At 60.7% G+C, this 12,279-nt stretch overlaps 2 protein-coding genes across 2 annotated transcripts in view; both read left to right on the forward strand.

Annotated features, from left to right (window-relative positions):
• Window positions 1-3,704, forward strand: part of LOC146586049 (uncharacterized) — a 6,534-nt gene extending 2,830 nt beyond the window's left edge. The window contains exons 2-3 of the mRNA XM_085321909.1: window positions 111-431; window positions 705-3,704. Coding sequence (XP_085178035.1) covers window positions 111-431; window positions 705-1,346 — 963 coding nt within the window. The 3' untranslated portion in view covers window positions 1,347-3,704. The remainder of the gene's footprint in view (window positions 1-110; window positions 432-704) is intronic.
• Window positions 3,129-12,246, forward strand: CLPTM1 (CLPTM1 regulator of GABA type A receptor forward trafficking). The gene is made up of 13 exons (XM_085321910.1): window positions 3,129-3,148; window positions 3,756-3,879; window positions 4,936-5,094; window positions 5,260-5,377; window positions 6,308-6,393; window positions 6,921-7,041; window positions 7,606-7,850; window positions 8,443-8,536; window positions 9,204-9,394; window positions 9,608-9,703; window positions 10,026-10,161; window positions 11,097-11,264; window positions 11,612-12,246. Exons 1-13 carry the CDS (start codon window positions 3,129-3,131, stop codon window positions 11,845-11,847), a joined length of 1,794 nt encoding a protein of 597 aa, XP_085178036.1. The 3' UTR covers window positions 11,848-12,246.
• Window positions 12,247-12,279: the final 33 nt, after the last annotated feature.

The following is a 12,279-nucleotide window of genomic DNA, read 5'->3' on the forward strand; positions in this document are numbered from 1 at the left end:
GCGGCGAAGCTCGGGGGTTAGTTGGCCGCTCCTGCCCACCGCTGCCGCCGCTTGAACGGGCTGAGCGCGCTGCCTGCTCTCCTCCGAGGAGACGTCGGTGCCCTCCGTAGCTCGTCCGGAGGGATCCGAAATCCAGGCTGCGGCGTGCGCGCGCTCCTCCAAATGCTCCTCGGGCTGAGCAGCACCGCCGTCGAGCGGGCGGAAAGGCCCCGGCGTCCCCGTCCCGGGCAGACGGCGCTTCCCCGGTGGTCGTGTCTGCCTTGGCTCGGTCCCCTGTGCGAAGGAGCTTCCCTCGGTGGGGAAGGAGGCGGCAGCAGCGGCGTTGCTGGTCGCGGTCGGGTTTGCGCTGCTGCTTCACGCTCTCACRGAGATCTTGGGCTGCGGAATGGCTGCAGGAAGGAAAGGACCTGCAGTTTGGGAGCATTAAACAGGTAGCGGGAGGTTAAACGAAGCTCTAGGAGTAAAACAAGCTGTTAAAAATGCATCTGGGCGGCCCTAGGGTGACTTAGCGGTTCTCGGGGCTCGCCGCCCTCGCAGAGGAGGGAAGGCCTCTGGCAGGCTTCCAGCTTGAAGGCCCCAACTGTCTGTTTGGGATAGTTTCCTGGGCCGAGATGAGCTCCYGTGTGGGGCCGGAGCGGATGAACTGCCTCAGGCAGGCTTGTGACCCGGCTCTCCGACACCTCGGATTGCTTTCTTCAACCCAGACTCCCGGATGGACTTTGAACTGCCTCTGGCTGAGCTCTCAGATCAACGTCAGCTTCCTGGCAGCTCCTCTACAGGGCTCATCCGGAGCCTCGGTGAACCTGCGTGGACCGGGCAAGAAGAAGAGCTCGCTCGAGGACGGCTGGTTGCTGCTGAGCTGCTGTAAAACCACGTTAAGCGATGGAGAGCCATCCTTCAGCGACACCCTGGGCAGTGCTGAGCTTTCCCTCCTAATGCTGCGATGGCAGAACCGCCCCCCGTCTCCCGTGGGGTTTTGGAGCCCTTTCTTGGCCCCGCAAAGCAAAGYGCAGGCTGCGAAGCTGCAACCCGGCCTTCCCTCTGGCCGAAGGTTGGGTCAGAGAGTGGCCGATCTCGGCAGCACAAACCCAGCGGGCTCCACGGGGAGCGGTGGGATCTCGAGGCTGCTCACAGGACCGTGCGTCCGTGCATGGCTGTGCCGCTCTCTGCGTGTCTCTAATCCCGTGGAAACGAGGAACGCCGCGAGCGTAAGCGGGGATGGCCGATGTTCGCCTTGCCCCGYCTGCGCTCTCCGTCTCGAGCGACGTGTGAGGCCTCGTGTGACGCCTGCCGGGAGCCAGTGCTGCGTATTTGGACAYGGACAGCCCAAACCCGTGTTTTCATGAGCACATGGGCAGGTTTTTGCCGGCCTCGTCCGCGTTGTGGTGAGGAATTCTATACGCCGGAGCCGACAGACCCGCTGTGGGCGTTCTCGCGTGTCTTGGACCTGCTGCGTCACGACTCTGTTACRCTTCTGCTCTTCCACGTGCAAAGTCTCTGCGCGTCCACCCTAGTGCAATACGCTGCCTTCCCCACGCTCCTGAAGCGCCCTGAGCAGCTGCGCTTCTGGGAGGGAAATCAGTCCGCCTTCTCGTTCCTGCCCCACCAAGGGCAGGTTTGTTCCTCCCCAAAGCATCATCTCCCTTGGCAAATCCTTCTGAACGGCCGGAAGAGCTCTGCCGCGGAGCAGGCGTGACGCTGCGGCCTGTCTGCCGCCCAGGACAGCCGGGAGAGAGCACTAAATCCTCTCCGTCGYGTAGCGATCGTGGCGAGCGAAGAGCTTTTGCGGCGGAGGCGCTTAAAGTTGTTCCCTGTGTCGCGGTCGGATGGTGGAGGGAACTAGGAGGCACGAGGGGAAAAAAATCACACTTGTTGGTAGGTGGAAAGCAGTCTCGGCRCCTAGCCCTGAGCGGGCTGCTCGGACGAGGAGCGGGTGACGTTTTGCCTTCAGCATGCGAACGTCGTGCCTGGTATCTGCTCTGGTTTCCGGAAGTCGCGTCTTTCAAAGAAGAAAAACGCTCCCAAACCTTCCCTGTGCAGGCAGTAACGCTCTAGGTTGTTCTAGAAAATAAACCGCTCTGCGCGCTGTCGCGTTGAGCTGGCTGCGGGCCTCGTTGTGACCGTCCGAGCGAGATACTTTGGCGCTGCCCCACGCTGCGTAGCCAGGACGATTAACTCTTCGGATCTGTTACTGCGAGCGAGCTCGCCGGAGAGCCAGCAGTGCGGAACTGTGCTGGGCTCAGCGAGAAGCGTCCCGGGAGACTCTCTCGATGCCTCTTCTTGTCCCTGATAGCTCAGGAAAGCTAGTTCAGGCTTTGTTTAAACCTTTGCTCTCAGAYTTTCTCAAAAGCTCTGACCCAGCACAACCAGGCAGTTCTAACAAGCGAAGTCTTGATTAAGTTCAGTGCATCTGCAGACTCCTCCACCTGAAAACCAGCCTTCCTTGGGGCRCGGACGTCTAGGAAAGTAACTCTAACGGATCCAGGCCCGTTTCTCTCCGGGAAGTCGTTCACTCTGCACTTTTGGCTTTTGTTTACTCTCAGAGAGGAGTTGCTTGGTTGCTGGCTGGTGCTGCCTGTTGTTCCCAGGCTTGTTGTCTTGTAGTGTTGCGCTTAGACCAGGAGAAGAGTCTGGTTTAACGTCACTTGAGGCGTGTACATGATACTCTGAGCTTTAACTTCAAAAAAAAAGGGGGGGGAGGCTGAAAATCTCTTCACCTTCAGACATGCTGCCTTGGGAGAGAGTCATCCAAAACTAAAAAAAAAAAAAATCGTCTTTTTCTATACTCGAAGGCTATTGCCTTGCAGAGGAAGTATGGAAGGGACCTGTCCCAGGCTGCGTGCTGGAAGCAACCCGGGGAGAACACCTGGGGGGACTGGTGTTCGGCGGGAATCGCAGCTGCGGGCTCCGAGGCGGGAAATGTCACAGCTACGGCCATAGTTTGCGTCTTTCCAGGCCGGGAGGAGATGGAAGATCGTCCCTCTGCCCTCCTGCCCAGCGTGGGCCCTTTTCCAGCTGCCCTACAGCTACACACAGACCCCAAAGTTTATATTCCAGAACACAGGCAGTAAATTTACTGTCTTGCTTGGCTGGCTTTGACTTAAGAAGTGTCTCGTAGCGTTGCGGAGATGGTGAGCAAGCGAAGGACGTGAGCTCCACCGGGAAGGCTGCTGGAACTGTGCTGGGACCCATCGCTCTTCCAGGTGATCTGGCCTCGTAGCTTCTGCCCCGCCGTAAATACGCACGGACAAACTTTGTTCTTCGATGTCCTCGTGGTTCGGTCCCCGCCGTCGGTCTCGGGTTGACGCTCCTACTTGACGCTTCGCTTCCGTGACTCGAGGCCTCTGCGAGGACGTGGGGACGCCCCSGCGTCCCCACCCCGCAGACCCCCCCGGCGGCAGAGGCTGGGCTGGCTCAAAGCGCTGCTTTGTCGCCACGTCCTTGAGGCGAGCTCCGGGCACCTTCGCTCCGCTGCCGGCGGAGTCTGCCGTGCCTGGCGTTGCTCCGCSGGAGTCCGAAGTGGCCCGGAACCAGTTTGTTCTGGCCACCAGCTCTCTCCCAAAGGTGAACGCCAGAGATGACTGCRGTGAGTGAAAACCTGAGCCTTGAAGTAAAAGCTCAGAAATCCAGCAGTAGCAAACTTCCCCCCAAGCTCCAGGGAACGGGCAGCGTTGTTTGTGCGAGACCACAACTGATTTGGTTAGGGAGGGTGGTTCAAATGCTGGAGTGACTTCTCCTGACTCTTTCTTCCGCAGGATTTTTATCATCTGGGCSATCAGCAGTTGGTTCCGCCGCGGGCCGGCGCCCCAGGAGCAGAGCAGYGCTGGCGGGACGCCGCGAGCTCCGAGCCGAAACCTCTTCCCTAAGGACACTTTGATGGTAATGCCAAGAGAAGCTCCCASTCGGGTCAGGTCGGAGCGGGCTCGCGGCGTTGTAGGTGCTGGCTGCTGAAGCTGTGCAAAATCCCCCCTTCGCAAGGGCGCGCGATGGAGCGGGTAGCACGCGTTGACTTYCTAAATGACCGTATGAGGAGCCTCATCCCTCTCAGATGAGTCCATCAAACCACAACTGGCAACGTAGCGGTGTCGAGAACAGCCTGGAAAGYGCAGGCTGGTGTGGAGGACGCGGAGGGGCAGGAGGATCTGGGCCGGGGCRYGCAGCCTGGGGAATCCCTTGCACCRTTCTCACGTGGATCCTGCTCGGTTTCTGTGGCTCTTTTTCCGTAGATGGGAGCTAACGATGGGAGGCTCCTGCTGCCTCGATCGCTGACCAGCTGCCTTTTCTCGCTGCTTGTGTGCTGGTTTCTCAGCAGCCTTCGTGGGAGGGCTGGGAGCACCTAGCAGCCTTTCTGTCTTGCGTGCAGCTAGCCAAACGCCCTTTCGCGCCCGGGCTGCGGTGCTGTGTGCTGTTACGAGCTCTCCAGGGAAGGCAGTTTTAGTACCCGCGCTGAGGTCAGGCAGAGCAGCTCCTCTGCTGCCTCCCTGACCACCCTCAGCGGCTCCAAGCCATGCTGTGGATAAAACAGGGCGCCCCAGAAGTTGGGGTCCAGCAAGGAGATGGTGTTTGCTGGGAAGGGTAGGTTTTGGGCTGCCTGGAGAGCAGCAGAAGGGAGTAAGCTGCTGGTGCGTAAAAGCAGGGGGTTTAGGAGGTTCTGTGCAACGCAGGCGTCTGCTGTTGCTTGGGGACGATTTAAAACAACTCCAGTGCTCTGCCTCGTGGCTGTGGTGTCCCGGCAGGGTAGCGGCGGTCGAAAGAGACCTTAGTTATGTCTTGGGTCTGCCAGAGCGTGGAGATGRTTTGGGAGGAGGTGCTGTCCCGGTCGCGTGCTGCGCGTGGGAGGCTCGGGAGTCCGGGGAGGATACGGGGCTCGGGCAGCGATATCTCGGCGCCGGGCCGAGCCGTCCGCTAGCGGCCGACGCGCGCCTCCCTCCGCAGGACCTGTACGTTTACATCTCGGAGCACGAGCACTTTACAGATTTCAACGTCAGCTCAGCGTTGTTCTGGCAGAAGCGAGATCTCGTCTACGGGGACTGGACCAGCGGGGAGAACGCAGATGGGTGTTACGAGCACTACGGGGAGGTAGACATTTCACAGGTAGGTGTGGGGCTCTGTGCTAGGCGCCGTACGAACGCCGGTGCCGAGCGGTGTCTGCGGTCGTGACTAAGAAACCGCYGCTGAGCTGCTGCGGGCTGCAGCAAACTCGCCCCGTGCGGCCCAAAGCCCGGCTGTAACCGCCCTGCCGGTCCCGTGCGATTTCAGAGCGTCCAGCAAAACGGCTCTATCTACATCCACGTGTACTTCACAAAAAGCGGCTTCCACCCGGATCCCAGGCAGAAAAACCTCTACAGACGCCTCGCCACGGTCCACACGTCGCGCAGTAAGTTTGGGGGCAGAAGGGGCGGCRGTTGTGGGGTTGCGCTCGGCATGCGAGCGGCTTGGAGGGCTGCTTTGGGCTGGGAACAGAGGTGTTTCTCGTGTGGGGGGGCGAGGGCAGAGCACGGACCACGTGAGCTGACATCCCATTTCCCTTGTCAAAATCGGGAGCCCTAAGGGCTCACACCAAGCTCTGTTTGCCTTTGGATTGGCAAAAGCAGCTGCCTAGAGGTAGAGGTTAAGGTTAGGGCAAATATCCCGGTCCCCACAGCCTCCGGCAGCCTGTGGCCTGGGTGTTCTCCGAGCTGGAGATCGTCTCTGTTTCTTGGCGCTTGGGTTGAAGGTAGAAGATGGTCTCCTGCACGCTTGGGTGGGTGGTCATCTCCTGGGTGTCTCCTGTAATTCACCGGAGCCAGTCGCTGAGATTTTGGTGCAGGTGAAGGAACKGAAGCGCAGCCAGGCTCCACGTGAGGGAGACGAGGTCGTCGTCTTCCAGCCCTTGAGCTACCTCYAGGGACGTGGGTCCCCCCGAAGGAACAGGGAGAGATTCTTGGGGGGGGTTTTGACCTTGTTTTGGACCCTGGGAATTTGGCAAACTTGGCACGACCGTGAATCCTCCTGCGCTGAGTCCCATCGCACCTGGAGGAGGTGGAGGCGTGAGCAGAGACGTGTCCCTCTCAGAGGGAGTTCTAGGGACCCAGTTGATTGCTCTTCGTCTCTTTGGCAGCACTAGTGTCCGGTGGCACCAACTGGGAGAAGGAAGGTTGGGAGAGAGCAGRAGTGGGATCGACTCAACCGCAGGGATTCGTAGGGCGTTCCCAGGATGGCCACTCGCCGGTTATCCACGTGGGCTGAGTCTCAGAGGGGAGCAGGCAGATGTTCCTTCAGGCTGCGGGAAGGACTAGCGCTCTTCACCTCTCCTGTCTCCTTCCAGTGATCAATAAATACAAACGACGGCGGTTCCAGAAAACCAAGAACCTTCTGACTGGAGAGACGGAAGCAGACCCCGAAATGATCAAGGTAGCCGTCTCCTCMTCCTCTTCTTGCCCCTTTGGCTTCGGGTCGCTTCTCCTTCGAGCCGAGCGGAACTGCAGCGAGAGCAGCTCGGCTCGCGCTGACCCGGTGTCCGTCACCTTTGGAGGACGGTGCGTTTTAGGGCCTCTCRGAGGTGAGGTTTGGGGGACAGCTGGTTTGTAAAGCACTTGGCTGAGCAAAAGGGCGTCTCCACCGCTCTTGGTGGATCCTGGGAAGTAGCTGCCTTGCCCTGGGTTAGGATTTGTCCGGGGAAGGCGGTGAAGGTCTGTTCCCCACCAAACTCCTAAATATTCACGTGCTGTCCTCTAATCATGAAGACTGTGAACCTCAACCATTCTGTGGCCTCAGTGTTCCTGCTCTAGGATGCCCCCTCCTATGGCTGTTTGTTTTTTCTGGGGTTATTTTAGGTCTAAAAGCTCTCTCCCGGGTCCCTGGGGCCGCGCATCCCCATCGTGTGGGGACATACGGGGCCGTGGCCCCCAGGGYGTGCCCTGACTCCGCTCTCGTTGCAGAGGGCGGAAGACTACGGTCCCGTGGAGGTCATCTCGCACTGGCACCCCAACTTGACCATCAACATGGTGGACGACCACACGCCCTGGGTGAAGGGCAGCGTGCCACCCCCTCTGGACCAGTGTAAGGACCGGGAAGCGCAGCGGCTCCGCTGCTCCTCGGAGAACGCGTTTGGGCTCCCTTGGGAACAGGGGGTCGTTTCTCCGTTGCAATTTGCTGCCTTTTTAAGGGGCTTTGGGAGCYGTCCCCTGCCAGCGCTCGATGTTAGCGCTGCCTAACACCTGGTTAAGCAGATATTGACCCTGATAATACCACACTGGTGCCACCTGGGTGCTCGGGGCTCCCGTTACTGGCATGCTAAACGCAGCAGAGACTGTACAAACCTCCAGGCTGCAGGTACCCGAGCCTGTTCGATGCCCTCCAAAAGCAGCAGGTTTGAGCCAGGTGCTGTGGCTGCGGCTCGCCTGCGTCCCCAGGGCTCCTCTGGGAACGAAGCCACCTCCTCCCTGCGCAGTTCCCRCTCTCGGGGAGCTTGTACCAGGCCCATTTGGGGTTTGGACCCTGTAGGTCTCTTGCAAGCTCTGCGCTGGTGGAGAGGCAGCGGTGAAACGGCTCTTGTGGCKCCATTGCGTCCCCGTGGCCTGCTCAGATCTCTCTCTGCTCTTTCTCCCCCCGCCCCGGCTGCAGATGTGAAGTTCGACGCCGTCAGCGGCGACTACTACCCCATCCTGTACTTCAACGACTACTGGAACCTGCAGAAGGATTATTTCCCCATTAACGAGACCCTGCAGCGCCTGCCCTTCCGCCTCTCCTTCTGCCCGCTCTCCCTGTGGCGCTGGCAGCTCTACGCCGCCCAGAGCACCAAATCCCCCTGGAATTTCCTGGGAGAGGACCTGTACGAGCAGTCGGACGAGGAGCAGGACTCAGTGAAGGTGAGAGCCGCTGGCGGGTCTCCTTTCTCCCTGACACGGCCCTCCTGCTCGCTCTCGTAGACTGGGATCAGGCTTGGTTACTCTTCCACAGCGACTGCTTCCCCTTCTCCGTAGCTTTCTGGAAGCGTTAATTCCGGTTCTTCGTTGCGATGGCTCCTTGTTCGTTCGCTTTGCGACAAGAGCTCTCCTCTCCCTGTTCTCTTCCTCTTGAAGTTCTCCTAGAGGGACCTGAACCCACCGGCTCAAGCCAACTTATGAACTGTAGCCCCCAGCTGTTCCCAGCCTCCTTGGGAATGAGGCCGAGGGGAGGTGGAGGCGGGGAAGCATCGCCCCAGCCGCCTGTTCCCTGTTTCCTGCCATGTGCTGCTGCGGTGGCCCAGGCACCTGGCTCCCTTGGGCCGTGCAGGCGACACGCGGCAAYGTGACGGTGCCGTGGCCAGTTCCTGTGTTGGAGAAAATCCTTAAAGCGTCAACGTCTTCTCCCGGATCCTTCTCCGGGCATCCTTGGCTTGTTTGTCGTGATGTGGCAGGCACTGGGGAGCAGCGGGAGGATGGGACGGAGCCTCAGCGAGGTTCTTGTCACCTGTTCCAGGTTGCCCTCCTGGAGACAAACCCGTACCTGCTGGCTCTGACCATCGTCGTTTCCATCGTTCACAGCGTATTTGAGTTCTTGGCCTTCAAAAACGGTGAGCCCCTGAAGGGACCTTGGGCCGAGGAGATCTGTGGAGAGGGGAGGGACACGTGTCCCTTCTCCTGCCTCTCCTGGGCCATCCGTTGTTGTCCCTGTGGCGGTGGCAGAGCAGATGGCCTCCCACTGTGGTGGGATCTCAGCCAGCTGAGCACGACACGCTGCTGGAAACCCTCCTCTTCCTTGTTGGGAGGAGAGGGAGCCCCAGCCGGGTTTGTGACATCTTCRGCAGCTGCAGCTAAATCTSCTCGCGTCCTGCGCAGGCYGCAGCYGCTGTCRCGCGCTCGGGGATACGTCGCTCCTCTGCCGCGTTGCTCAATGCCGCAGGGTGGATTTGTGGCCTTAACACCGGAAATTTGTGGTTTTCTGGGCCCCCTGTCGCCGGCTCGGTCGCTCAGACTGTTGTTTGTGGCATCTGCTCGCCTCTGGGCGATGCCCTGCCCGCTCTGCCTGCGCGTCGGCGGCGAGCTGCTCTCGCTCCCTCTGCCGACTCGGGGAGGGAGGAGAAAGGCCGGTCTCCGGAGCCTCCCGAACTGCTGGGCTCTGCGCACGCTGCGGGGATGAACCGGCCTCCCGGTCGGGCCYGACACGGCTCTGCTGGGAGGAGAGAGGCGGTGGTGGACAGGGACTGTAGTTTTGACCCGGCTTTGATTCCTTGTTCGCAGACATCCAGTTCTGGAACAGCCGGCAGTCCCTGGAGGGCCTCTCCGTCCGCTCCGTCTTCTTTGGCGTCTTCCAGTCGCTCGTCGTTCTCCTCTACATCTTGGACAACGAAACAAACTTCGTGGTGCAGGTCAGCGTCTTCATCGGGCTCCTCATCGACCTCTGGAAGATCACAAAGGTCATGGACGTCAGGGTGAGCAAGCGTCTCGGGCGCTCCGGGCGTCCGGGAGCGTTCCCAGACCCCGCTCYGTGCCGCTGGATCTGCGGGGTGCCGCTCCGCGGTGCGCAGAATCGCGCCGYGTCGTGGCCGGGCTCGCTCGGGCACGGCAGAGCGCTGTTTGGTCACTTTTTTTTTCTCTCTCTCTCTCTCCCCACCCCGCTCTCCTCTGCTTTGGCCGACGAGCAGCTGGACCGAGAGAACAAGGTCGCAGGAGTGTTTCCGCGTCTCACTTTCAAAGACAAATCCACGTACATAGAGTCTTCCACCAAGGTGTACGACGACGTGAGTGGCAGGGCCACGTGAGACGCGAGGGTGGGGGCGAGGCGCAGCCTGATTCTAGCTGCTCCACGTGAGGGAGAACATCCCGGGAAGTCTTTTTTTTTGTTTGTTTTCCTCTGCCTCATCTTCCACAAGAGCCCTGGGGATACGCTCACGCTGTCAGGGAAGTGGGCTCCCGGCATTGCCCGGCCTGATCTGTCTTTGAGCCGAGGCCKCCAGTATCCTTGGGAAAGGGGTGTTGAGCCGGGAGAGGGGGAAGCACGAGGCCGAGGTGCCGGGATCTCACGCTCTTCCCGGCTCAGCTCGGCTGTTGTTGTCTCCCTAGATGGCTTTCCGGTACCTCTCGTGGATCCTCTTCCCCTTGCTGGGCTGTTACGCCGTGTACAGTCTGTTGTACCTGGAGCACAAGGGCTGGTACTCGTGGGTGCTGAGCATGCTCTACGGCTTCCTCCTGACGTTCGGTGAGTATCRAGCGGCGCCGGGCTGCCGGCGGCCCGGTCCTCGGCGCCCCGAGCGGCGYGGAGAGGTCGCGGGTAGCCGCAGAGCTGCCCCGAATTGCCTCTGGTTTGAGGGAGAGGAGCGGGGGGGAGGAGGGGCTGGGTCGTACCCCGTGCAGGCTCGGGCTTCTCGCTGCGGGATGCCGAACAGGTCGGCCGTGCTCGCGAGCGCCTCGGGGACCGTCTCCCCCCGGCCGATCCCCCTCGTTTCTGCCTCCCGAGCCCCGCGGCGGGGACGCTGCGGCGCCGCCTCTTCTCTCGCTGTCCCCTGGCAGCGTCCGTCCTCGCGGGGCCGCCTTTCCCTTCTGTCCGTCCAGCCTGCTGCTCCGTGGCCTCATCCTACCCTGTCCCAACTGTCTGAGGTTTCCAGAAGCCTTTGAGCAGCAGCTGTGACTTAATCCACCAGCTTTCACCCTAAAGCAACGTGTGGGAAAAGGCGGCTTCAAGAATTTGGTCTTGCTCCGCGCCGAGACGCCGCTTTCTGGAACAGCGTCTAGTAATTGCCTCGGTTGTGCTGCTACGCAGGCTTTTGGCTACGGCGTTTTCTCGTCCAGTTTTCTGTTTTTGATCTTCGCTGGGCTGGAAAGCTGAACCAAAACCAACAAATGTTTCAGTTCCTCAAACCCAGCCGTTGCTGGCGGTGCAAAAGCACGTTCCGGCGCCGAAAACTCGCCCAGCCCTAGCGCGGGGTGGAGGAGCTGGGCGTGGGAAGGAGTTTAGCGGTGAGCCGTGGGGCCCGGATCCCGTTCCCACGGAGGGCAGGAGGGGAAAACAGGCTCTCCCGGTTGCGTTTTCCAACTGCCAGCTGCCCGGCGAGCTGGAGAAGCCTTTTGAAGTGAACGTGCTGAGCCGGAGGGCTCGTTCCGGCGGCGCTAACGAAGCGGCTCGCCCCTCCGCAGGTTTCATCACCATGACCCCACAGCTGTTCATCAACTACAAGCTGAAGTCGGTGGCCCACCTGCCCTGGCGGATGCTGACCTACAAAGCCCTCAACACCTTCATCGACGACCTCTTCGCCTTCGTGATCAAGATGCCCATGATGTACAGGATAGGCTGCCTGCGGGACGGTAAGGAGCCGCGGCCGGGCCGCGCTCCGCCGGGCCGGAGAGCCGGAGCGCGGAGCCGGAAGGAATAAATCGCCGCTGGATCCTCCGCGGGCCGCGCGGACCCCCCACCCCCCCCTCCGGGGAGCCTCCCAGCGAAGGAGGCTGCAGCGTGCGGCCGGGCCGTGTCCCGGTGCTGCTCCGTCCCTTCCCGCCCGCTCCGATCGCCGTCCCGTGGCTGCAGCTGAGCTCTTAAACGGKCTCCAGGGGCGATCGGAGCACCCTGGCAGCGCCTCTGGCTCTCCTCATCCCCAATTTTGAGATTGGGGATCGACTCTCCCTAATTCCCTTTCCCTCCTCTCCTCCTGCAGACGTCGTCTTCTTCATTTACCTCTACCAGCGCTGGATCTACCGGGTGGATCTCACGCGCGTCAACGAGTTTGGCATCAGCGGGGAGGACCAGGTCTCGCAGAYGACGCCGAGCCCCGCGCTGCCCGCCGGTGCCGCCGCGCTGCCCGCCGGGCCGGCTCCCGGCGCCGCCGAGACGCAGGGACCGCCTGACGCCTCCCCCCGGGACAAAGCGGCAGAGGACAAGAAAAAGGATTAACCTGCTCTAACTTTATTTTTAAAGAAGCCTAACGCGCCCGCGCGGTCGGCTGACGGGACAGGAGGCGGAGAGGGAGCCGACGTGGCCCGCTGGGCTCCGAGGCTTTTTATTTTCTATTCCAGGAACTCTGGGGGAGGGTGGGTTGCGGTTCGGTGGAGTCCGTGTGCTGTGCTGTATCCGAGGGAGCGAACCCCGTCTCTGTATTTAAAGTCAAACTCGTCACGTAATCATTGTGAGCTCCATCCCATTGTGCAGGTGTTTAGGACATTGTAAAGGAGTTTTCTCGACCGAGTYGTCTCTTGTTTCCATAAAGAGAGCTGATTTAGCCGAAACCGGCCCCTTTCTCCTCATTGCACTCCAGACTGGATCGAATAAATTCACGTGGGTGTTGAACCGAAAGCGGCTGCTCTTGTGTCCGTGCTGGCTGCTTTT

This window comes from Rhea americana, unplaced genomic scaffold (assembly GCF_003343005.1).
Source record: "Rhea americana isolate MKP2758 unplaced genomic scaffold, rheAme1 scaffold_725, whole genome shotgun sequence".
Classification (NCBI taxonomy): domain Eukaryota; kingdom Metazoa; phylum Chordata; class Aves; order Rheiformes; family Rheidae; genus Rhea; species Rhea americana.